This window comes from Gorilla gorilla, chromosome 23 (assembly GCF_029281585.2).
Source record: "Gorilla gorilla gorilla isolate KB3781 chromosome 23, NHGRI_mGorGor1-v2.1_pri, whole genome shotgun sequence".
In the NCBI taxonomy this organism is placed as follows: domain Eukaryota; kingdom Metazoa; phylum Chordata; class Mammalia; order Primates; family Hominidae; genus Gorilla; species Gorilla gorilla.
Window position 1 is genome coordinate 15,925,379 of NC_086018.1, and position 25,223 is coordinate 15,950,601.

Below are 25,223 nucleotides of genomic sequence, written 5' to 3' on the forward strand. Positions count from 1 at the left end.
AACGTGTGCATGTAAGTTTGCTGAGATGAAGGTGCATCAGGGCAGGCTGAAAGGTTACACACAGGCCTACAGAGACAAGGGCCTGAGGCTCCAGGCAGGGAAAGGCGTCTAAGCCTAGATCCTCACATCCTGTATCATCAGTTCATGGAAATACAGGGAGTTTTGTTTCTCTGTATTCACTCAACACCCCAAACAATCCTAAAAACTATGACTTATAGTAAACAGAACTGTTTTTACGGGAATAAAAACGAAACAAGCAAAAAAAAAAAAAAGAGGCTAACCTCTAAAGAGGGCTTGGATTAGTTATCGGGTTAAGCCTCTTGGGACAGTCATCAAGGAAGCTGGAGGAATCTCCTAGATTCTTAAGAACAGGATAGACAACTTGACGCCTGGAAGCAGAGAGTGAACTACTGACTTTTTAATTAATCTAAAAAATAGATGTAATGGAAAGAAATCAAGTTCTAGAAAACAAGAGAATGAAGGCACATTTAGCAAAATATCTAAGTTGATCTATTCAAAACCTATCATACAACAATCTCATCGCTATCTGACACACGGTTTGCCTTCAAGCCTGAGCCGGAACTCAGGAAGAAGACTACATACTTAAAAGGCCTAAAGTCAGCTTCCCAAGCAAACCAGGGAGCCACCGGCCAGCAGCTACACCAAGCAGCATGCCTCAGCATCACAGCACAGGGCAGGCATTGGGAAGAACTAGTGGAGGCAGAACGAATGCTTTACAACAAATAAACGAACAAACAAAACCTCAGGCTGGGTGTGGTGGCTCACGCTTGTAATCCCAGCACTTTGGGAGGCTGAGGCAGGTGGAGCCCAGGAGTTTGGGAGCAGCCCGGGCAACATGGTGAAACTCCGTCTCTACAAGTAATACGAAAAATTAGCCAGGCATGGTGGCGCTTGCCTGTAGTCCCAGCTACTCAGGAGGCTGAGATGGGAGGATCACTTGAGCCCAGGAGTTCGAGGCTGCAGTGAGCCGAGATCACGCCACTGAACTCCAGCCTGGGCAACAGAGCGAGACCTTGTCTCAAACAAAAAACAAAACCCAGAGCCGCCCAGTCACTGTGAGGAGGTTAAGAATACGAGAGGAGGACACAAGTTCTGCAGGAAGCATTGCGCTAGGAAGAAGGAACAGGAGTGAAAAGAGCAGGAGGGGCAGACAGTGCAGGAGGGAGACCGACGGCCACTCACCCCACCAATCCCCCAAGAAAAAGCCACCAGGGACTATTTAAGTTTCTATCCTAGGGCTCCGGAGACATCAACACCAACCTGTGGCTTCCCTCAGTTCCTGGAAAAATTTTTGGTTGAATATAAAAGCCACACCACTGATCTCTTCCACTTTAGCTTCTGCTGTTGTATTTCGGTTGATAAAATTTGCCGTGATGGCGATGGCCAGTTTGCCACGGAATTCTTTCCGACGAAACCCTGGAGGGAAATAAATTTTCAGAGGTGATAATCATTGGCTAGAGAAGGAAGATCACTTCAGATAAAGTGGGGGTGCTGATAAAGACAACAGGGAAAGTCAGGGATGAGAACTGATGGGAAAGTTAGGGCAGCTCTTCTGCAGATGAAAATAAGGCATTTACCTATCCAAGAATATGAAAATTCAGGAAAGAAGTCAAAGTCTCCATTAACAAACAATTTGAAATCTGACTGGCAAGAATATTACTCAGTACTAGGGATTCCTCTTTAAAAAAGGGATGCGTGGGGGGAGCACCTGCTTATTACTATGTAGATTAAGTCCTACAGGTGCCAGCCACTCAAGGTATGGCTGGTCTCCTAGTGCCTCAGCAAGAGTGCCCTGTAAGCAGCAGCCTGGGCCAGGTGAGGTGGTTCACGCCTGTAATCCCAACACCTTGGGAAAGGCGAGCAGAGTGCTTGAGCCAAGGAGTTTGAGACCAGCCTATGCAACATGGCGAAAACCCAATCTCTACAAAAAATACAAAAATTAGCTGGGTATGGTGGCACGCGCCTGTAGTCCCAGCTACTCAGGAGGCTGAGAAGGGAGGATCGCTTGAGACCAGGGAGATCGAGGCTGCAGTGAGCGTGATCATGATACTGCACTCCAGCCTGGGCAAAAGAACGAGACCCTGTCTCAAAAATAAAATAATTAAATAAAATAAAAGCAGCAGCCCGACTGCCAGCTGGCTAGAGGATGGTGGGGCCTGCCATTCCATCAGGGCAGGAAGCACACATTCAGGCTCTCAAAAGGGTGGACGCTGGTCACGCACAGTCTCGCCCCAGGGGTAGGATAGCATCAGCTTTCCCTCTGCTATGAGCCAGGCAGAGGAGCACAGAACCAATACCTTCCAAGGTGTTCCTCCGACCATCCCCACCGATGATCACTTCAAATTCATACTCTGACACAGGATGAGTCTTGGGGTGCACCAGTGCCCGCCAGCCTATCCCTGTGGACCAAAACCAAATAAATGGGGGTCACCACCCAGACCACATTCACAGCCAGGACCATCTCTAGATACCCAGTCATGTGAACTGCACAAAACCCTGGGCCAAAAACACTATGTGTAGAAGCAGTGGAGACACAGGCTGGGCACGGTGGCTCGTGCCTCTAATCCCAGCACTATGCAAGGCAGAGGCTGGCAGACTACTTGAGGCCAGGAGTTCGAGACCACCCTGGCCAGCATGGTGAAACCCTGTCTCTACTAAAATACAAAAATTAGCCAGGCATGGTGACACATGCCTGTAATCCCAGCTACTCTGGAGACCTAGGCAGGAGAATTGCTCAGAGGTCACAGTGAGCCAAGATTGAGCTACCGCACTCCAGGCTAGGCGACAGAGTGAGACTCTCGTCTAACAAAGAAAAAGCAGTGGGGACAAACCACAGAAGGAAAGAAGCCTTGCAGAGGGCTCACGGGGCCCTTCCCACCACATGTGCGCCTGCGACATCTAAGGCTGCATCCAGGCCAAGTCCCCAAAGGCACAGGCTTTGGCTAGCTCTGGAAGCAGCCCTCAGGAGCCTTTGGTTTGCTCCCTCAATCTCATCTTCCTCACCCATCAACACCCTCTCACGCCTTCTTCACTCCTCCAGTGTAACTTACGTTCATTCTCTTGGTCCTCAGGAGGCTGTATAAGTCCTTGGAATTCCACATTGACGTGGATTTCAATGCCTAGGATCAAGGCTACTTTCAAAAGTATTAGTTGGAGCTGACGGATACCTGGGAGAATACAGAGATGACGTTGATGGGAACACATGGAGAAGGGGGTACCCATCCGTGTCGCGGCTCAGGCTCCCACCCCGCCACCTACGCCCCCTTCATTCAGATTCCCAAAGCCTGCTGTAGCAGGAGACCTTCCAAAGCCACGCTCTGTAACTTCTTCCTTTCTTAAAGGCAAATATAACCCAGTGGAAGAGCTGTTCTAGAGCAACACACAGGACACTCCCACCTCTTGGGTTCAGTGTTTTAAACAATCAAAAGCTCGGAGACAACATGGGACTGTGGCCTACAGGAGGTTCCTTTCCATCTTCCCAATTTGGGGCTGCCATATTGGCAGCATCTCCAATCCTGCTAGGAGGCAGATGTGCACCGACAGGGTGCAGCCCACGGTCAGATGCAGAGCTGCTGCATGACCTCCCCGTGCACAGGCGTCTTTCAGCCCATTCCCTGGTTGATCATCACACATTCTTATAAGGCAAGGAAGGGAAATCACAATCCAACTAGATCCTCCTACCATTCCCCCTCCCATTCCTGGTCTATAGCTGTGGAAACTGAGGCCAGAATGACTGACAATCTTGCTTATTTTCATAGTGAGACTGATTGATTTATTCGACGTCCATGGGCACCTGCAGGCACCAGGCATGGCAGCGACTTAAGGTACAGAGATAAAGATCTAGGCCCTGGTAGAAGACCCTCTCAACCCTAAGATGAATCTTGCCACGATTAAGGCAGACAAATCCACTGAGTTAATGACCCTTGGTTCTCTCTTGAGAGCAAACTTAACTGGAGCCTGTGACTAACGTGCCAGGAGCAATGCAAATCCTCCTCACGTCATCTTGGTTGTTCTCCCCAGTTTACCACAGCCACCACCCTTCTGAGTCCCATTCCCAAAGACTTGTTAAGCTCTGCACTAGCACAGTATTTTCGCAGAGAACTGTGGGTCCCAAGATGCTTTACAAACTATAGCCAGCAGATGGGCAGAGTGCTTCCTCTGCCAGTGGAATGTGGTCACTGCCAGCCAGCGTCTGATAAATTGGCACAGCTGCTGCAAACAGCAAAAGGTTCCATGACTGACTGTGTTTACGGGACACATCTGGAGAAGCTCAGAACAAAGGCTCCTTGATAAAGCTTTCCTGAAAGCATTAATGATAATCAATAAAAAGCTTTCAGTTTCATAATGCCCACTGTCTGTTCTGAATTGCTTTTCTGGCCACTTACAGTCAAACACCGCTGATTGCATTAACTTGTATTCATACCCTGTAGGATCTCAGAAAAGCAAAGGCCCGGGCTGAGCTTAGAGGTGACAAAAGAACAGCAAGAGCTTGCAGACCGCACAAGAACCACCTGACCAGAGGAATGCCGTTATCCCCTTGCCATTAACGGCCAGGCCAGGGCTCTGCGCCTCCTGCAAGTGTGGCTCCCCCCAGGACTGTGTCCCCACAGCACTTTGTTCTTACATTAGTAGAGAATGTATCAGGTCACAGCACAGACAGCTGCATGCCTGTGTACTTCTGCCACTGCAAGAAGGAACACCAGAGGGTCTGGGCCCAAACTGGTCATCGTTTCCCCAGTGCCTGCCCCAGTGCCCATCCCACAAACTGCAAGAGCTCAGGAAGAGTCCAAGACCTAACAGAAATCCTCAAGCCAAACCCCACATTTCATAGGTTATCGATACACTCACATTTAAGAGTCCTAAATTATAGAACCACCGCATAGCAGGTGTTTTTACTTCAAGATGAGTGCACTTACTACAAGAAAGACAGTAATGAGATTAGAAGAAATTGCGTGGCATATGAATTCCTCAGCTAATCTGCCTGTCTCTTTCTACTAAACAAGCGTGCAAGGGGTAGGGTGGAATCTTACAGGAAAGCTAGTTTTACTTACTGATATGGTCGATGGCTCCAGCACAGAACTTGCCATAGAACTTCTTGGCACCCAGACCTCGTAGATCATGTATGGTGAACGGCCAGAGATGCAAGACGTTGTTGCGGGAGAAGGCATCTCGTTTCTCAATAACAACCACCTTGGCTCCCAGTAAGGATAAGTCGATGGCTGTACGGAGACCACAGGGGCCAGCCCCAATGATGAGACACTGAAAAACACAGCTGCTTTCAGGGCAGGCGGCACTTCCAACAAACAATTCTCAAGAAGTCTCATGATTGTATGATCATCACTCCCTAAAGCCCCGAAATAGGGCTATTCTCCCCACTGCCAAGAAACCTTCACACCTACGTGGGTCACAGCAGAGCACCTGCCATGGCTTAAGAGAAGAGCTAGTGATCACCACCATGAATGGAGAAGACAGAACCATCAGTGCTAAACACAAGCTCGGCACCTGTTCACCTTGGACAGCCTGGAAGGCCCTTGATCTGCAGCATATTTAAGTGGCCATCATCTCAACAAACGATATGACAATCAAATACAATCTTACATCAACAGGAGAGGACCATTTCAAAGGTTTGTAGGTCAGGCAGATTTCTGTCCAAAGAGATACAGAGTACTACATACATACTCCAGGCAATCTCAAGCCTCCTGGAATGAGTCTACCACACACGATTCCCGGGAAGCAATTTTCAAGAGCCAAAGTTTTGTGTGCTGATAAGAGTTCCAAAATCCCCATTTCTAGACTGAACGTCCAGGAACATGATCTCGAAAATCCACACTCCAGAGAAGTACTGAGCAGGAGACTGGACACATATCTTAAGTAGTTTGCTCTGTGTGTGCGGAAGGAAAACGTGCAATGCTTTTGGCTTTGTTTTTGTTTTGTTCTTAGTGGAGTCCAGTACTCACTCATGAAAGTCATGCCTTTACAGTTCTTGAATTTTGCTGATGAATATCTACCCAAATGCAAATCCACTGGGGGTGGGGCTCTAGGTATCCCCTATTGCACAAATTAAAGCTCGTGAAAGAACATAACGTAGCCATGAAGTCATCTGCAAATTTGTGTCCCTGCTAGCTTGTTCCAAACTTCTCACACTAGGTGTTCTTCTAAGGAGGGAAGCAGGAAATGTACCTCTCCATATCCGCTTCCTCGCACCTACCCCGACAAAGGCAAGTGCATAACTCAGGTCTTTGCTTGGGCCTACCTGCTTCGTGGAAACCCCATTTCTCCACATGGTGAAGAAAGCAACAGAAATACTTTGGTTCACAAAGTCCTTGCTTCTGAATCAAAACAGACTTTTGGAACATGGATGGGAAGAGGTTGGAAGCTTGTGGCAAATGCCAAGTTCGCAAACAGTATACCTTACCAGCTACTGAGTATGGAACTTTGGAAAGAGGACATGCCAAGAACCCCAAAGCCGTGTTCAGACAGGATACCAGCAGGGCTTGGCTATGTCCCTGCTAAGTGACCTGCATCCTCCGAACCACGTGAGGTTCAAAAGAGAGCTTCAGCAAAATAAAAAGTTCCCATGCCACTTGACTTTGGTTGTTCTTAAATACTTGAAACTTTGAATGCTCAATATGTAAATACATGAAACATGCTTAAAACAGGGTCTGGGTCATGCAAGTCAAACAAAAAGAGGTTAGACATCCACAAAATTTCAACAGGGTTGAAGCCTGATTTCCTATGCTGGGTTGTGGCTAGACTTTGCCTGGTTCTCACTCAGCCTACCTCTAACTCAATCCTCCTCTTTGGCACCTGGATATGGTCGATGGCTCTGGCACAGAACTTGCCATAGAACTTCTTGGCACCCAGACCTCGCAGATCATGTATGGTGAATGGCCAGAGATGCAAGACGTTGTTGAGGGAGAAGGCATCTCGTCAGTGACCCCAGGGCCCAACAGGAGCAAAGCTTACCTTGGTGTTAGTGCACGCTTTTCCCTTTTTGTAGTCTTTGTGACTGCCCCGTTTGTCCAATTTTGCCCAGAGGGCTTTGGCTTTCCAGTAGTTAAGCTTGGACTTGAGCTTGTGATAGAAGGAGCGGTAGTCCTTTGGCTTCAGTTCCAGGTGGTCACAGAGCTCCTGGAAAGCCTTGAGGGTTCCCTTGCAGGTGGTGGCCTGGACAAACCGGTCAAAGAGGACATGAGCTGGGTTCATGGTCTCATGCTTCCTCTCCTCCATGCTGCCTCACTCTCAGCACTCCCCAGAGGGGGAGGTGGGATGGCTGTGGGTCCACCTGACACTGTCACGTTAATCTGACAAAAAGAAAGAAAGAAAAAGATGGTTAGCATTTCTCTGTCTACAAACATTCTCCAGGAGACATACTCCTCTTCAAAGCGGAGTTCTAAAGTGTCGCAGTCATCCATCCATAAGTGTGGACTGCACACCTGCAATACTCCAGGCACTACGAAACACTGGGGCTGGAAAGGTGAGCAGGATGGTTCTTGCTCCCAAGGATCTGACAGTCTAGGAGACGAGGCAGACACAGACACAGAATGTCTCAATGGACTGTACCAAGTGCCACTAGAGAGGGAGACACAAGGGGATCTCGGAAACAGAGAAAGAGGATCTAAGTCACTATTGGCAGTGAAGGGGGGGGGGTCCCCACTGAAGGCGAGCCTCTGAGAGGTGACAGCTGAGTCTCTCAGCATAAATGTTAGCCAGGCAGGGAAGAGGTGCAGGACATGGGAAAGTGACACAGACAGGCCTGAGTGACTCGTACAGATCAAAGAGGCAAGGATAACTCCCAGGTTTCCAGCTTAGGCCCCGGATTAAACGGAGACATCAGGCCAATGGATTAAAAACAGAAGCACTCCTTGGTGCCAGTGGAGCAGCGAGCCCCTTCCTCACCTGCACATGTGAGCTCCAAGTGGAGGTGCTTACCGGGCAGTCGGTACTAATGTGAAGTTCAGGGAGTGGCTGGGGACGCAGATCCAGATTTGGGAGTCGCTGGCACACGGGCAGTAGCTAAGCATAGAAAAGCAGGAAGATCACGAAAGGAGAGTGCACAGGGCAGAAGAGCTGCAGGCTCTGGAAGAGATCCAGGAGGCCCCACCTTCAAGAGGCTGGGAGAGAAAGATGAGCCCTCTTAAAAGATGAGGAACAGTAGGGAGAGGTCTGAAGAGAACCAACCAGCAGCATCACAGAAGTCTAAGGAGCAGAAAGTTCAGGAGTGTCAAAGTTGGCAGGGATTAAAAGAACTGAAGAAGTCCTGCTATTGCGTAAGGTACAGGGTCGGGAGACTTCACAGTCATTCCATTTTCACCCCGAATCGAATTGAACAGCAGTAAATGATGATATCTATGCCTTCCACCTACGGAAATGTCCGCACACCTACACCCAGTGAGTCTGCTGGACAGAGGCTGGGAGGTGGGAGATGGCACCGCGTGTACTCCTGCACCCACCGGCTCCTGTGAGTCTGCAGAATCGTTTTTGCGTCACATCTGATGAAACCTCACCACTGGAACTGTATTGGAAGGTGGGAGGCAAAAGGACAAAGGACAAAACTAGAGAGTAGAGAGTGGGTCAGGGTGACAAGACGAGTGTGACCACAGGGCTGAGCCCACACAGCCAGACCCCAGCTGCACGACCCCGCTGCACAACTCTCGGTAAGCACTGTTGCACGAACCCTCAGTTTCCTTGTGTGTAAGACAAGGAGGTTAGACAGCACCCCTAAGACTTTCTTTTTTTTCTTTTTTTTGAGATGGAGTCTCGCTCTGTTGCCCAGGCTAGAATACAGTGGTGCGATCTCTGCTCACTGCAAGCTCCGCCTCCCGGGTTCACTCCATTCTCCTGCCTCAGCCTCCCAAGTAGCTGGGACTACAGGCACCCGCCACCATGCCCGGCTAATTTTTTGTATTTTTAGTAGAGACGGGGTTTCATCGTGTTAGCCAGGATGGTCTCGATCTCCTGACCTCGTGATCTACCCACCTCGGCCTCCCAAAGTGCTGGGATTACAGGCGTGAGCCTGGCCAAGACTTTCACTTCTGAAGTTCTCCGAGGCTACTGCTGAGAAATCCACATGCCCACAGCACTTGCTCCTGGTGCTCTCATTGCACAGGCACATCACCAATTCACCACGAGAGTGACCAACACAACTGGACTGGACTTTGCTTTAAAGATGTACCCTTGGGGTTGGGTGCAGACAGAGGAAGGGAGTGGTTGATGCACTACGTTCAGCAGGCATGTAGAAGCAAGAAACTGCCCACTATTCAGCTGCAGGTGCTGCTGAAACCAACTCTTGGAAGACAGGCACCATGTTCCAGAATGATACAGAAGAGGCCCTGAAGCTCTTACTTTGGGTAAGCACACTGAGCAGCAGTGTGAAGTAGAAATGACATGCCACTTCTCTCCGCACGTCACCATGGTATCACAGGATTAAACCAAACCAAATGAGATGCATCTTAAGTTTCATGAGAGAAAGTTGTAACTAAATACAAGGAACTGCCCTCTCCGCCTTATGTTTTCTATGTCAACAGACACAACACTTGTCACATAATGTGGAGGATACATTGCAGATGGAACACACTGGCTGGGCTTTTCACCTCAAATATATCACGTACTCAACAAACCCTCCTGGCTCTAGATATTAAAAACTACACTGCTGGCCCAGTGCGGTGGCTCATGCCTGTAATCCCAGCACTTTGGGAGGCTGAGGTGGGTGAATCACTTGAGGTCAGGAGTTCAACACCAGCCTGGCCAACATGATGAAACCCTATCTCTACCAAAAAATACAAAAATTAGCCAGGTGTGGTGGCACACGCCTGTAATCCCAGCTATTCAGGAGGCTGAGGCATGACAATTGCTTGAATTCGGGAGGCGGAGCTTGCAGTGAACTGAGATTGTGCCACTGCACTCCAGCCTCAGCGACAGAGTGAGACCCTGTCTCAAAACAAAACAAAACAAAAACAATACACTGTTAACACACATAGCTTCTCTCAATAGCCACATGGCCAAGAGGCCAGCAAGAAATGGAGTTAACTGGAATTAACATTCAGTTTCCCCAAAAAAGAAAGGTTTTATTCTAGGTAGCAGCAAGAGAAATACTTTACAGTTCCTAAAAAGGGCCCATTATTTCTCTTACAAGCCAAGGCTTATCTTAGAAATGTTAGAAAGTCAAAAGATGGCTTGTAGGGCAGGAAAGAGCAGATGTGCTTATGTGAAGGCAGGAGAAATGGTGACAGCTGACAACCCATGACTAGAAACAAAGGTCCCACACCATTTTCTACATCAGGGACCCTCTTTGCCTCCTGACCTCTTTGTGGAACTTCTGAGGCTTCACTTGCTCTTTGACAAGCACACAGCATGGCACAATCCTGACCCTGTGTGCCCTGCCTGCATTCACAGTCAACCTGAACTCCACCAGAGTCACAGTGTTTGGTAAGCTTTGCATACACTGGGTCTGATCCACCGCTACCTCATGTCAAAGAAGAAAATGACTTTTCTTTGTTTCTAAACAGTAGCCACTTTCAACTCCTTGCCAGGATTCAGAGCACTCAGAACCATGACATTCTTGCTGAAGCCAATACATTAAAGGTCCTGCAACCCATAACTCCAAAATCCTTCCCGTCATAGCGCCTGCCTTGGCTTACACCTACCCTGAAAGAGGGTCTTGGGCACTTATTTCCCAAGAAGAGTTCTTACGTGTGAGCTAACAACCCCATGGCTGGTTGTAACCCACTCGGTTTGAAATAATTCACTTCCAAAGAGCTGCTAACCGCCACAAAGAATTTCCAAATCAAACCCCACTACAGAGGAACGGCTTCACTAATAACTGTCCCCAATCCTTCTGCTAGTGAAAACACTTTTAAATTAACAGATGTCAGCCACAGCTCCCAGAGAGCTGCAGAGCCAACCAGCAGGCAAGTTTTAATTCCCCGGCCGAAGAGATTTCGACCTGCAGGGCACTGGTGACAATGGATGAACAGAGGCAGGATGGCTCCTGGAACAATGCGACCGGCACCCAAGGTAAGACGACACAAGATGAATTCCCTTGGGCTGCCTCACTTTTCCTGCTTTGCAGCTGAATGATGACTGCAGCGCAAAGACTCCTCCAGAGTGTGACAGCATTGCTCTGTGGCTCTGCTGGGCTGGGCCTGTCTCACTCTGCAAGGGGCTTACCCGGCATTCTCATTGGCTCTGACAACAGCCGGGAAGCACAGTAGAGCAGGGCTATTTCTGTTACCGCCCCCATTTCCCTCATTCCTTAAGGTCAAAGCCAGATCATGCTCCTCCTGTCCTGTCCTGCACCACCCTGTGTACAGTTCATAATCACAGGAACCTGGAGACCAGGAAACCTGGCAGGAAGGTGCCAGAAATCCCAGAAACTGAAAAGCCAAGGTGTGCAAGGAAGGGGTAGAGGAAGTGAGGAGCCGGGTTGGGGGGTTGGGAGGAGGAAGAGGAGGTGATGCCAGGTTTCCAGGCATCTGTGAGTCTCTGCCAGCTGACTCCAGCCTGCATGTTTTGTCCGCAGCAGCTGACTGCTGACTCAGAAGCCCCGCATGGGCCTTGGCTGTGGAGGACGGCACTGCAGAGACGGCCTCTGAAGCACACGCAGGACATGGTTATGTTTCTATTTATAACAATAGTTGAAGGCTGTCACTGACTTCTGGCTGGCTATGAGAACACTCAATCTCTAGCTCTTAGAAGAGGTAGCTGGATGTTTGTGGGGGAGTAGAAAGGAGAATCATGTTTAAAAATAGAAAAAGAAAAAAGAAACAAAACAACAAAACAGAATGACACTTCAAGAGTATGGCATCAGAGTGAAGCTTAGTTTTCTCCCTAGCCAATGCACCATGAACACACCAGCGAACGTGCAAATCTCTGAATCTTACACAGCAATCTATGAACTGCGCCTTCCCCTAGCCCATTCAGTCAGAGGTATGTTTCATCTAAATAGATCTTGAAAGCAGGTGGAAGGCCAGGTGAGGTGGCTCATGCCTGTAATCCCAGCACTTTAGGAGGACAAGGTGGGAAGACCACTTGAGCCCAGGAGTTCAAGACCAGCCTGGGCAAGACAGTGAGATCCTGTCTCTTCAAAAACAAAAAAATTAGCTGGGTGTGGTGGCATTCGCCTGTGGTCCCACCTACATGCGAGGCTGAGGTGGGAGGATTGCTTGAGCCCAGGAGGTCGAAGCTGCAGTGAGCCATGATCATGCCACTGCACTCCAGCCTGGGAAACAGAGCAAGATCCTGTCTCAAAAACCAAAAAAAGAAAAAAGTAGGTGGAGAGGAACACTTGCTTTGGAATGCCATCAGGAGGAAGCTTAGATGAAAAATGCACTATGGATTACTGAGATTCCCTCATATTTTCCCTCAGAAACCAGGACCCAAATTGCCAACATGCCTCGGGCTCCTGATCTGTCTTCCTTCAACATAGGCAACTTAGCATCATTATTTGAAAAGCCTGTCCTTTCCGTACTGAGTAGTCCTGGTATCCTTGTCAAAAATAATTTGACCGTAAGTGAGGTGCATGAGGCTGAGGCAGGAGGATTATTTGATCCTCCCAGGAGCTTGACTCCAGCCTGGGCAACATAGCAAGACCCCACCTCTTAACAAAACATAGTTTGACCATATATGTTAGGGTATGTTTCTGGGCCCTCTATTGTATTCCATTGGTTTATATGTCTGTCTTTATGTCAGTACCACACTGTTTTGATTAGTATAGCTTTATAGTAAGTTTTGAAATCAGGAGGCGTTGAGTCCTCCAGCTTTGGTCTCCTTTAGAAGGGCTGTTTTGGCTATTCAGGGTCCCTTGAGATTCCATGTAAATTTTAGGATGGGTTTTTCTATTTCTGTAAAAAAAAAAAAAAATCATTGGGATTTTGATAGGGATTACACTGAATGTGTATTGTTTGGGTAATCGCGACATCTTAACAATAGTTAAGTCTTCCAACCCATAAGCATGAATTTGTTCTCATTTATCTTTTAATTTATTCCAGTGATGTTTTTTAGTTTTCACTGTACAAGGCTTTCACCTCCTTGGCTAATTCCTAAGTGTTTTATTATTTTTGATGCTACTGTAAACAATTATTTTCATCATTTCCTTTTCAGACTGTTCACTATTAGTATATAAAAATGTAACTGATTTTTGTGTATTAACTTTGTATCCTGCTACTTTGTTGGATTTATGTACTAGCCTTGAACAGGCTTTTCTGGTGGAATCTGTAGGATTTTCTACACATAAGATCATATCATCTACAAATGGAGATAACTGTCTTCCTTTCCAATTTGGATGCCTTTTAATTTCTTTTTCTGGCCTAACTGCTCTGGATAGAACTTCAGGATTATGTTGGATAGAAGAGGCAAAAGTGGGCATCTTTGTCTTGTTCCTGATCATAAGAGGAAAAGCTTTCTGTCTCTCACTGTTGAACATAACACGTACCATGGTTTTTCGCATATGGCTTTTACTAGGTGAAGGTAATTTTCTTCTATTCCTAGTCTGGTGAGTATTTCTATCATGAGAAGGTATTGAATCCACATGTATTGCATCCTGGGATCTATCCTGACTCTCCATCCTATTTATCATCAAGCTGACACTCAGCAGGATGGAGAGGAAACATGAAGTCAGCTCCTCCCCCCACCACTGTGCCCTTCCCCTCTCCTGCCTGTCAACCAGCTGCACTCCTCATCTGCTCCTGCCACTCTGCAAGGACATTATTTAAATGTCTCTCTCCTCCATTGTGAACTTCCTTAGGGCAGGTACTGGGTCTCTGCGCTATAACCCGACCTGGAGTAGAAATAATTCGTGTTTCTGTGGAGGTGATGAGGGTAGGATGGAGCCCAGCAGCTCTGTACTTGAAGGACCGGTCCTGGGGAAAGCACTAGCCTGGCCTGCGTGGCTGCGGAAGGTGAAGGAGACCTGGACACATGTTAGAGAAAGACTTCCAATGTGCTACCAAAACGTGGTATCCAGGAATGCAACAGTCAGCCTGGGTGAGCAGTGACAGTCTAACAGGAACACTGCAAGAGTGTGGCATTTTTCTCATGACCCGCACTCTGCTTGGCTGGGTGTGGATGACCCCTCTCTAGAGGCATCTGAGAAGAGCCAGACCCAGATAGCCTCTGGGTTCTCTTCCAAGTCCCTAATTCTGCAGGACCGTAGTACAGTCCTAACACTTATGTTGTATCTTTTCTAATTTTCATTTCTATTCTTTGCTAACAACCTATTTCTTCATGAAAACCAAGTTAAGAAGATCCACGCAGCTGAGAAATGAAGTGAGTCAGAAGTGACCTGACCTCTGCCTTGCAGTTCTGTCACCCCAAACACATTAAAATGTCTGAATCATAGCGAGGCACCCAATAAACACAATCACTGATGATGACGTCAACTCACGTTCAAAGTAACCCCCAAAACAAGCAATCAAGAATGCCTGAGGCTCACCATCCTACAGTCTCCTCATCTGTAAAATGAAAATCACAGGGTTTTGTAGGAAGTAAGGTAATGAATGTAAAATGTTTATCAGTGCCAGGAACAGAGCAAGGACCAACCCACAGTAGCGCTGTTATCATCCAGCAGTTTATCAATAAACTCCAGCAATGAAAGCGCATACTCAGTCTAAATAAAAACGGAACAACAGGGTTCAGATGGTTTTGTTTTTTGAAGGAAAGAAAAATGGTTTGGAACTTTCTCTGCTCCATTATCACTCTTCCCCTCTCCACTCCATCTGTTCTAGAAAGCGTGAGAATGGCATTGGGTGGAGGGGGGTGCTAAAGGAGTAAGATCTGTGTAAGTCCTGCCAAACTGTAGTGTGAAACAAGACAGATAGAAGATACTGAGTCGTTACTACTCGGTGCCACATCCACGCCTACGGCATCTTCACCACCATCCCGCGAGGCAGGATGTATGACCTCCATTTTGCAGATGGGGAAAGTGCAGCTTAAAGAAGTTTAAAGGTCACAAAGCAAGAAGGAGGCAGTGCAGGCATGTTTTGGGTCCAGACTTGTCCAGTTGAGAGCCTAAGTCCTTAGCCATCATGAAAAACCACCTGAGAATACAGCTTGAGAAATGAAAGCTCATGAGAATGCATGCCTCCAGTCTCTAACCACCCGAGAGCAGGAACTTGCCTGCCAGGAAGATAGCTGCCCAGCTAGCAATGGATATGCAGTTTCAAGTAAATTTAGCAAGGACACACAATACAGGATTCTTTTTCTCCTCATGATTTATCACTGCATCTGCTCCTTTGAAATGGAGCCCTTTCCAAATGGCAGTGAGAGCAGTCTGGTTTCACAGTAATTCTTCTTACTGGCTGCCAAAAGGCTAAGCAACTAAAACAGTGCTAACACAGTACGTATCAGTCGGCATTCTGCGGCAGGCTCTTGCACCCCAGCCATCAGCAACGCCTATAAGGAGTCAATGACAAAACATTTTCCAATCACCTAATACCACTCCATCCATTGTAGGAGCTTGGGGAAGGACAGAAGGTGGACCTCAACCTGCCCACTGTCAACAGTACAGACCAAAAGACCCACACCTTCCTGACCCATTAATCCAAGAGCCCTGCCCTCAGGGGTGATGAAAGGCCTCTGGGTGGGGAGAAAGCCTCATTGAGGATGTGGGAAAACACAACCAAAGGAGAATCCCAAAAAAAAGCTGTTCTCCTCAAGGGAAGGGCTGGAATCCAATCTATTATGTCAGTGCAGAAGTCAGTGCAGTTACTTTTGCCATTACTTTTAATAGCAAAAACTGCACTGACTTTTGCACCAACCCAATACTCTGCTTAGCACCATGTACCCAGTTCCAGGCACACAGCAGGTGCTCAATAAGGTTCTGCTGATTAAAGGGCTACCCGGTCACCTACACTTGTGCAGACCCAGGAAGCTGGCTGGTTGGTAGGCCGTACAGGGCAACCTCCAGGCCACTGCACACAGGGGCTCAGAGAATGCCAAGGCTCCAGCAGTCCGAAGGGAGAGAAATACCTCACGAGATGACCGGAGAACTTGCGGGGAACATGCAAGGTCCTACCAAGGCACTCGGGTCAGGTCGCTTCCTCCCTCTTGCAGGGGCAGAGCCTGCAGCTAAGGCTTTCCGACGCTGGCCCAAAACACAGCTGGCAGGAGACTAACCTGGAACAGAATATGGGGTTTCTCAGGTGTCTCGCCTGCCTGTCGTCACTGCCACAGAACCACAAAATACACTGCAGTCAAGGCTCAGCACCATTTGAAAGGTCATCTAGGCCCACCAGCCACCCCACACCTGCCTATCGATGACATGTCAATGGCACCAAGCTGAGCAGCTTGCAATCAATGTTCATTTCTCAAGGATTCGATTTCTGTATAGAAGACCAAAATAGGCTGGGTGTGGCGACTCATGACTGTAAACCCAGCCCCTTGGGAGGCTGAAGGAGGAGGATTGCTTCAGAAGGAGTTCAAAACCAGACTGGGCAATATAGCAAGACCCTCATCTCTACAAAAAATTAAAAAATTAGCCAGGCATAGATGCACACCTGTCATCCCAGCTACCCAGGAGGTCGAGGCTGCAGTGAACCATGGTTGCACCACTGCATTCCAGCCTGGGGACGGAGCGAGATCCAGTCTCAAAAAAAAAAAACAAAAACAAAACAAAAACCCCAAAAAACAACAAAAAACGAAAACACAATTTCTCTTCTGCCATGGTTCTCAGTTTCTCCACCTTCTCGGCATTCTTCCACAAGTTTCTATCGGTAATCAACGTCTATGCCCATCTCATCTGCCTTCCCTCCAATGACAGCGAGCAACATCTGCCACATGTCTCACTGAAGCCAGCCTCTGCCTGTGCTTCTGATCCTGTCCCCGTTCTTACTCAAGCATGCTGCCTCCCACACTGGTCCCTTCCCTGCAGTGATCCTCCCTCACCCCACTGAACTGTCTTCAGCAAGGACACGTCTTTCAATACCCAGTCCTCACCCCACCCGCTCCAACTAACTTACTCTGCTCCCCTTGACAGCAAAACTCACTGAAAGAATTGTCAATGCTTTGTTCACAACTTTCTCTTCTCCCACTATCTTTGAACCTCCAACAAGTAGACCTTGTCCTCAGCCCTCCACAGAAATGCCTCATCAAGGTCATGAATGACTTCCATGCTGTCCAATCCAACGATCAATTCTCAAACCTTGTTTTCCTCAATCTGTCTGCAGCACAAGTCACAGCTCACTACCGTCTGCCCCCCCCACAACCCCACCAGCCTCCAGGACAAGGGGACACTACTCTCTGGGTCCTGCTGTGACCTCATAGCCCCTCTCTGCGTCCTTTGCTGGTCCCAGACCCATCCCAAGCCTCTGCACGTTGAAATGGCCCCGGAATCAACTCAGTCTCTGGTCTCTTTTGAAACTACATCTCCTTCTACATCAGTGGCTTTTAAACTGTGATCTGCAGTTAAAAATAAAAGTTTCATACTGTGATCTAGGACACAGCTCTCTTTTCACATAAATTTAATTTTTAAAAAATGTTTCATAGGGCAAAATTCCCCTATCAGTCGGCATAAAAGGAAACATTTTACAACAGCCCTTACTACCGAGATATTGTTTTCAATTCTATTTCGTTTTTTGAAAATTGCTGGTGCCCACTGTATTGACTTCATGACCCACGGAGACACAAGCCACTGTGAAAGCTGTGCCCTGGAGGATCCTCCCTCCCGTAGATTTATCTACACAGTATCAATAACCAATGGTGCCTTAATATTTATTTCCTCTCTCCTGAACTTGTGCGACCAATCACTTGTGTGACTTTTCTACCTGGATGTTTGACAGGCATCTCTAGCTTAAAGCACTGGAGGCGACACTCTGATGCCGCTCGCCAGAGCCTGTTCCTTCCCTAGTGTTCTGCATCTTGGTAAACAACACCGCCAGCTACCCGGACACTCAACCCAAAACCTTGCCCCCGTCTGCATTTCTGTCACATCCCACGGTCCGTTCTTCAGAAAATTCTGTGTTCTACCTTCAAATACAGCCAAATCCAACCACTTCTCACCACGTCTTCTCTATCATCCTCATTGAGACACCACCAGCTCTCACTTGCTCATTGCATGAGCCTCCCCTACTTCTGCTCCTCCAAACCCACCCTCCAGAATACTCCACAAAGCAGCCAGAGCATCCACTTAAAACACCCATCAGACACGTTGACTGCCACATCCCAGCCCCAGGTCAGGTCCTGCCACCCTCCCCAACACCCTTAGGCCCAGCCACATGGCCTCTCTCCTGCTCACCAAGGCCTCCCTGGGTGGGGCTGCCCTGGCCAGCCATGCAGAGTGCCCGTCGCTCTTCAGGTCTTGGCTCACCTTATCAGAGAGAGCTCTGCTGACCACACCCAGGGAAGAAGGCCCCGCCCCTGCCCCGTCACTCTCGACCCACATCCTGTGGAAACTGTGTACAAAGCCTGTCCCTTCCCTCTATCTCCCCTGGCAGAGGTAAGCCCAGCTATGAGAAGGGAGTAGAGCATGAGCACACAGTGACTCCAGAGCCTTCTCCTGTTGAGGTGCCCATCCACAGCATGCCGCCCACCCGGATACACCTGCTTTGTCCTCAAGGACAATCAGGAATTGGTAAACTGTCTTCACTAAATTTCCTCAGCTGATTCAGCCATGACTTCCCATCTCAGCCAGCATAAAAGCAAATATAAAATAATGGCCTACAAGGCCCTATAAACGTGTCATAAACATTTTGGTCTCAGGACTCCTTTATACACTTCAAAGCTAAGGAGGACCAGAGTTCGAGGCTGCAGTGAGCTACGATCATGCCACTGCACTCTAGCCTGGGGGACAGAACGAGACTGTCTCTTAAAAAAAAAACATTGAGGACCCAAAGAGCTATCAATATTTACTATATGTAAAATTAAAACTGAGACAAAATTTCAACATTAATTCACTTTAAAATAACAATTAACATATCTTAAGAAAAAAAAATTACTTTCCAAGACAGAAATTCAGTGAGAAGAGTGACAGTTTTCCACATTTCTGCAAATCTCTTTAATGTGTGGCAGCCAGATTCTCCCGCCTGCTCTGTCTGCAGCAGCAGCACATATCACGTAGCCTCTAGAAAAGCCCACTGTACACACCTGGGCAAACGAGGGTGGGAAAAGCACATAATAGCACTCAGTATTATTACAAAAACAGTTCTGACCTCATGGAGCACCCCCCAGACCTGCACCCATACACACGCCTTCCCTCTGTTGCCTCCTTTCCTGCCGCCAGCCTCTCCATCCCTGCTGGCCGCAATGGCCTCCCCATGTTCCCCACCTACCAGACACGCTCTCACCTCAGCCTCCGCATCTGCAGCTCCTTTTGTCTAAAAATGTTCTTCCCTCTGATCCGTTCACTCAAAAAATACTACTGAGCATCTATTATGGGCCGAGCACTCTTCTACGCTCCAGAAATAACAGCAGTGAACAGAGAAAACAAACTCTGACTTCCAGGGCACGAGCCTTCTAATGCAGCTGACACATATATTCAAATGCCAGCTTCTCAGTGTGGACTTCCCTGGTCACACCGTTTAAACCTGCTCATCCTCTTTCCCTGGTTTTCTCCAAAGCACTTACCACAACTTGACATACTCCAAATGTTTTTGTTTTTTGTGGGTTTTTTTTTTTTTTTTTTTTTTGAGACAGGCTCACTCTGTCACCCAGCCTGGAGTGCAGTGGCATAATCATAGCTCAGTGCAGCTTCCTCAGCTCAGGCGATTCTCCTGCCTCAGCCTCCTGAGAAGCTGGGACCACAGGTGCATACCACCAAGCATAGCTAATTGTTTTTTACTTGTAGAGATAGGGCCTATGTTGCCCAGGCTAGTCTCGAACTCCTGGGCTTCAAGCAATCCTCTTGCCTTGGCCTCCCACTGGGATTACAGGTGTGAGCCACCACACTCAGCCTCTAAATGTTATTGACTTACAATCCATCTTTCTGCTACAATGTAAGTTCTGGAAGGGTGAGGATTTTTGCCATTTTATTCACTGTTGCGTCCTTGCACCTGGAACTGGAACAGTCCCTGGACCACAACAGGTGGTGCACAGTGAGGGCCACTTGATGAACAAACGGCTGTGTATATGAACTTCTCCAGGCAGAACTGAGTTAGGATATGAGACAGAAGTCGTATCAAATGAAAATGAACTGTGTGCTTTCAGGCAGTGGCACCAGGCTGGGAGTCACAGAGAATGGGACCCCTACAAGGAGAGTCCAGATGGCTTCTGCCCAGCGGGGGAGGTGCTCCCCTGGAGACCTGCCCTTTTTCCATGACCACGACTGGCCCTGGACCTGGCTCACACAGGCTCTGCCCAGCAGGCCCCACACCCAGCTCAGGACCTGTTCTTGCCAGCAGAAGAGAGCCTGTCAGGAGCCAGGACCTGGAAGCAGCTGTGTTTCAATAGCCAAATAGCTTCAGTGTAACTGTCCCCTATAAAAAGAAACTGGTTTCTAGAAAAGAACTGCGGTATCAGTGTCAGCAAATGCTATGCAACAGCCCCAGCCCACTACCCCAGAGACGAGTGAAGGACCCATAACATTTCTGATTCCAAGTTACCTGTATGGCTAACATCTGCATGAGAAAGCCACGAAGCTGCCACAAGCCCAGGTGTCAGACAAGGCAACATTTCTTCATTTGAGGCAGGAGGACACAGGACTCAAAGGGTTACTGCGCATTTCATACTTGCTGGGCGGTGACGGAGGAGGCAAGTGAGAGGGAAAGCTGCATGCGTGAAACACCAGCCTTGGGAGTGGAATGGGGGTGGGACAAAAGCATATTTTCTGCAAGTCCCCGCAGTGAGGACTGATGTGGCTGTACCTGCCCCGTCATCTCCACCCATAGGTGGGGCCCCAATACTGCCTTCTACAATACCCCACTGGTTCCTCCAGCCTGACGCTGTGTCTTGGGGCCCCCAGCCCGTCCCCACTCTCCTAATGACCCTCTTCCGGTCATCTTTTCACTCCCTCTCCAATCTGGCCTCTGTCTCCAACACTCCACTGAGGGTGACGGTGGCTTTCAAGTGAGACAGGCTCAGACGCGTTCCGGTCCTATCTGGCTAGCTCCCTGGCTGCAGCGCTTCCTGGAACCCGCCCTCCCCTGGCTGTGCTCTGTCTCCTGCTTCTGCCCACTCTCCACACCGGCCTCCAGTCTCTCAGCTGCAATTCTTTCATCTGCCGCTCTCAAAAAATTGGATGGCCCTTGATTTTTATCATTCTGACCTTGCTCCAGAGATCCAAAGCTACTAAACATCTCCATTTAGCCATCCACAGGTGCCTCCCACCAATGAAGTCTACCCCACACGGAGTCAAACCCGCCACCCACCAAATGGAAATCTGGAGTCATCTCAGACCCTTCCCTGTTCTCCACTCCTCAACCCAATCTGCTGATTCTAACTTTAGAATGTTCATCTCCCTACCATGATCCTGGTGGAAGCCCCGAGATTCCTAGTGTGAAAGGAAAATAAATCTTGGGGCCCCAAACTCACTAAGCCAAAGGGAAAAGCCAAGCTGGGAAAGGGATCATGCAAACCCACCTTCCATTCTGGTTCCTATATAAGATGACTACAAAGATGACTCCCTCGCATTTTGCCCACAAGGAAATTCCTTGTGGGCCCCAAGATCTTTACCCTAAAGCATTTCTGTTAAAATTCACCATGGCAATGTAAGTTGATAGCTTATCTTCACAGGTACGGGGACATAAGACAGAACTCAAAGTCATCTCTCTGCCCACCTGTGACAAAGGCATATCTGATTGTTTCCTCTGCTCTATTGTCTATGTTATCTCATGCAAAAAGGCAGATTCAGAGTCAAAGGCATGAATGACTATTTTTCCCTTCCCTCAACATGAAAACTGTGTATTTCACAATATCCCACTCTTTCTCCCTTAAATACTGAAGCTCTCAAAATCATCTTCGGAGAAAGGCATAGAACTGTCTCCCGGGTATGCATCCTTAACTTTGGCAAATGAATCTCTTAAAATGACTAAGACTTGAGACTGGCCTTGGTCATTTCCCTTGACTGACACTAGCTTGGACTAGCACAGCTGCTTCTTAATCTTTTCTTTTGTGTGTGTGATGGAGTCTTGCTCTGTTGCCCAGGCTGGAGTGCAGTGGTGCGATCTCAGCTCACTGCAACCTCCATCTTCAGGGTTCAAGTGATTCTCCTGCCTCAGCCTCCCTAGTAGCTGGTATTACAGGCATGTGCGACCACACCTGGATAATTTTCATATTTTTAGTAGAGACGGGATTTCACCATGTTGGCCAGGCTAGTCTCGAACTCTTGGCCTCAAGTGATCCACCCACCTCGGCTTCCCAAAGTGCTGGGATTACAGGTATGAGCCACCGCGCCCGGCTAGCTGTCCCTTAATCTAAACTCGCTCCAATACATCCTCCACGAGTGCCAGAGGGGTCTTTTATAAGAGCCAATGTGACCCGTTTCAGCCTCTGCTGACACTAGGAAACAATCCAAACCCTCAGCAAGGCCCAAAAAGCTGACTTCTCTCACTGCTATTAATAGATGCAACCCATCCTCTCAGGTTCCCAGCATGCACCACACTTTTACGTGTTCCTCACCTCCGCCGCCTCCTCACCTTTGCCTACAACGCCCCTCCTGCACTTGAGACTGCAGCTCAGCATTCCGGACCTCACTAAAGCGACCCCGCCCACCCCAGCCCCAAGCAGCCAATCACCTTTTCCCCTGTGTTCCCTCCCACCTGGGTGCGTGCCTCCCCTTCAACACTCCTCACTTGCTCTGGAATTAAGTCCAGGTCTGCCTACCCGTTTGTGTTTGGGTCTGGCTAGGTAGAGGAATTCACGTTCGTGTTTGCACGTAGTACAGATGCGGGCAGATGCCAAGAAAGAAGGAAAAAGATAAACAGAAGGCTCGCCTGGGCCATAACATCTAATGTCACAGAACTACACAAAAGGAGAAAGGGCATTTGCATGATGATTAACTTGTTACTAACTTGTTACAATTTAGGGGGTGTAAGAAGGACCAGGAAGCAGCCACAGTTGAGTTCCCTAAGGCATATTAGGAGTCTGAATGGCTCCTAATTATGAAAACAACAGGACTGTTGTTTTCTGTTCACATTCCAGGATGGTCCTCACCTTTTTCAGACACTAAGTCACTGGTATTATGATGTTGAAGCTCCCAAGAGTTAGAATGGCTAAAGGGAAGACTCATGCCCACAGGCTTCTTAGAGATGCAAATGGCTCAGGAAGAAAGAAAACCAGGTTCAAGTGTATGCACCAGGGCGCAGGCTTGGTGAGCACAGCCCTGTTCCAGGAGGGTCCTTATTCTCCAGTAAGGTAGCTGTGCATGCTCAAACCCAAACAGTGTGTCTTGGTTCCAAGCCACAGAAGGGAATGGGGAATGAGGGCTAGCTAGCTCCAAGGCCATGGTTTTCTTCAACTATTTTCATGGAGAAAATCTCAGTTGTTCTCTCCAAAGCAGAAATAAATCTAGACAACTGACCCTAAACCAGCTCAGTGGAATGTATTTTCCCTTGAAATTAGCTTAAAAGAGTATGGGACTTAGGCACGATTCATCAGTGGATCAAATGCTTCTCCAAGCCAAACCTCTCCCTCTGCTGATTCCCGCTGACCCCTGAGATCACTCCCCCAGCTACACCCCTCACCACACCACTTCCACGGGAAGGAGATCCATTGGTTGGAAATGAAACATTCAGAGAAAGAGAGTAACAAGCTTGCTTTCTTCTGCTCAAGGAATACTGCAAATTCCCCAAGCTACACTCAGGCAGGGTCTTGAAAGTCCACAGCCCACAACTTCTCCCCACTTATGCACCCCTTGCCCTAGGGGTGACCCTACCCTGTCCGGAGCATATTGAACTATAGCCAAAACTGTGGTTTCTTTTCTCCCAAAGACCAGTTGCCAAAAACCAACTGCCATGACCTCTCTGGGCTCCAAAATTCCAACTGCTCTGGGCTCCAAGCCAGCAACCTACCACATTTTTTTTCTACAGAAGACTTATTAATCTTTACTCAATTCAGCACCAATAAGATTAGCCAGTGTAGAGCCAGAGGGGCTACTGGCTCCATTCCACATCTACCCTGGCCTAAGATGCCAGCACCTGATGGCCAAAAGGCCCAGGCCACCTTCTGGTACCTGCTGGGGCCCAGTGGCAGTCTCAGGTCCTGAGCTGGGCTTTGCCCACCCCTTGGTTTTCTAAAGCACTTGTCTAGTTTGCTACAGGCACAGGACTACTGTTCATTGGCCTGCTGGCTCTGGGATACACATTCTTTGGCTTGCTCCAAGGACTGAAACCTAAAATCTGGGCAAACCCCAGTGTTCCCTAAGGGATATTAGAAAGTGTTACTGCTGTGACCCTCTCGCCAACTGTGGCTTACACAAGTCTAACTCCAGGGAAGCCATCTGTATTAGTCCATTCTCATGCTGCTAATAAAGACATATCTGAGACTGGGTAATTTAGAAAGGAAAGAGGTTTAATTGACTCACAGTTCAGCATGGCTGGGGAGGACTCAAGAAACTTATCATCATAGTGGAAGGGGAAGCAAACGCATCCTTCTTCACATGGCAGCAACAAGGAGAAGTGCAGCGCGAAGAGGGAGAGAAGCCCCTTATAAAAGCATCAGATCTCATGAGAACTCACTATCACAAGAAAAGCATGGAGGTAACCGCCTCCATGATTCAATTACCTCCCACCAGGTCCCTCCCACGACACGTGGGGAATATGGGAGCTACAATTCAGTATGAGATTTGGGTGGGTACACAGCCAAACCATATCACCATCCTTATGGGAAGGCCACCAAAGGACACCGTCAGCCCTCTCACAAATCCTGGAGAGCTCTGTGTCTGCAGCCAAGCTCCACAGACTCCAACTCACCAGGGCACAGCCAGCGGATCAGGCACATCTCACCCCTTGGACCAGTTCAGGTACAGATTAAATATACCACCTTGAGAAATACCACTCACTGGGGCAAGGAAAAGCCAATGTACTCTGTTCAACTTAAATAAATATTTGATATAGATACAGGTTGGGCATCTCAAATCTGTAAATCCAAAATTGGAAATATTCCAAAATCTGAATGTTTTTGAGCATCAACAGGACATTCAAAGGAAACACTCAATGGAGCATTTCTGATAGCAGATTTTCCAATTAGGGATGCTCAATTGGTAGGTATAGTGCAAATATTCTAAAACCTGAAAAAAATATGAAATCCAAAACACATCTGATCCCAAGCATTTCAGA

The 25,223-nt window shown here is 48.2% G+C and overlaps 1 protein-coding gene across 32 annotated transcripts in view; it reads right to left on the bottom strand.

Moving 5' to 3' along the window:
- Positions 1 to 25,223, bottom strand: part of MICAL3 (microtubule associated monooxygenase, calponin and LIM domain containing 3) — a 238,472-nt gene that overhangs the window by 113,570 nt on the left and 99,679 nt on the right. For 28 of the 32 annotated variants that reach the window (XR_010133093.1, XM_063704562.1, XM_031005636.2 and 25 more), the window contains exons 2-6: positions 6,988 to 7,325; positions 5,073 to 5,280; positions 3,072 to 3,188; positions 2,319 to 2,420; positions 1,282 to 1,437 (exon numbers count right to left, since the gene is read on the bottom strand). Coding sequence is in view for 31 of the 32 variants with exons in the window: in XM_063704562.1 (XP_063560632.1) it covers positions 1,282 to 1,437; positions 2,319 to 2,420; positions 3,072 to 3,188; positions 5,073 to 5,280; positions 6,988 to 7,251 (847 nt within the window). In the remaining variant the exon portion in view is untranslated. Of the gene's footprint in view, positions 1 to 1,281; positions 1,438 to 2,318; positions 2,421 to 3,071; positions 3,189 to 5,072; positions 5,281 to 6,987; positions 7,326 to 15,987; positions 19,990 to 20,552; positions 22,287 to 25,223 lie in introns of those variants that run through there. The other 4 variants (XM_055374867.2, XM_055374884.2, XM_063704556.1 and 1 more) reach the window with 4 other exon arrangements.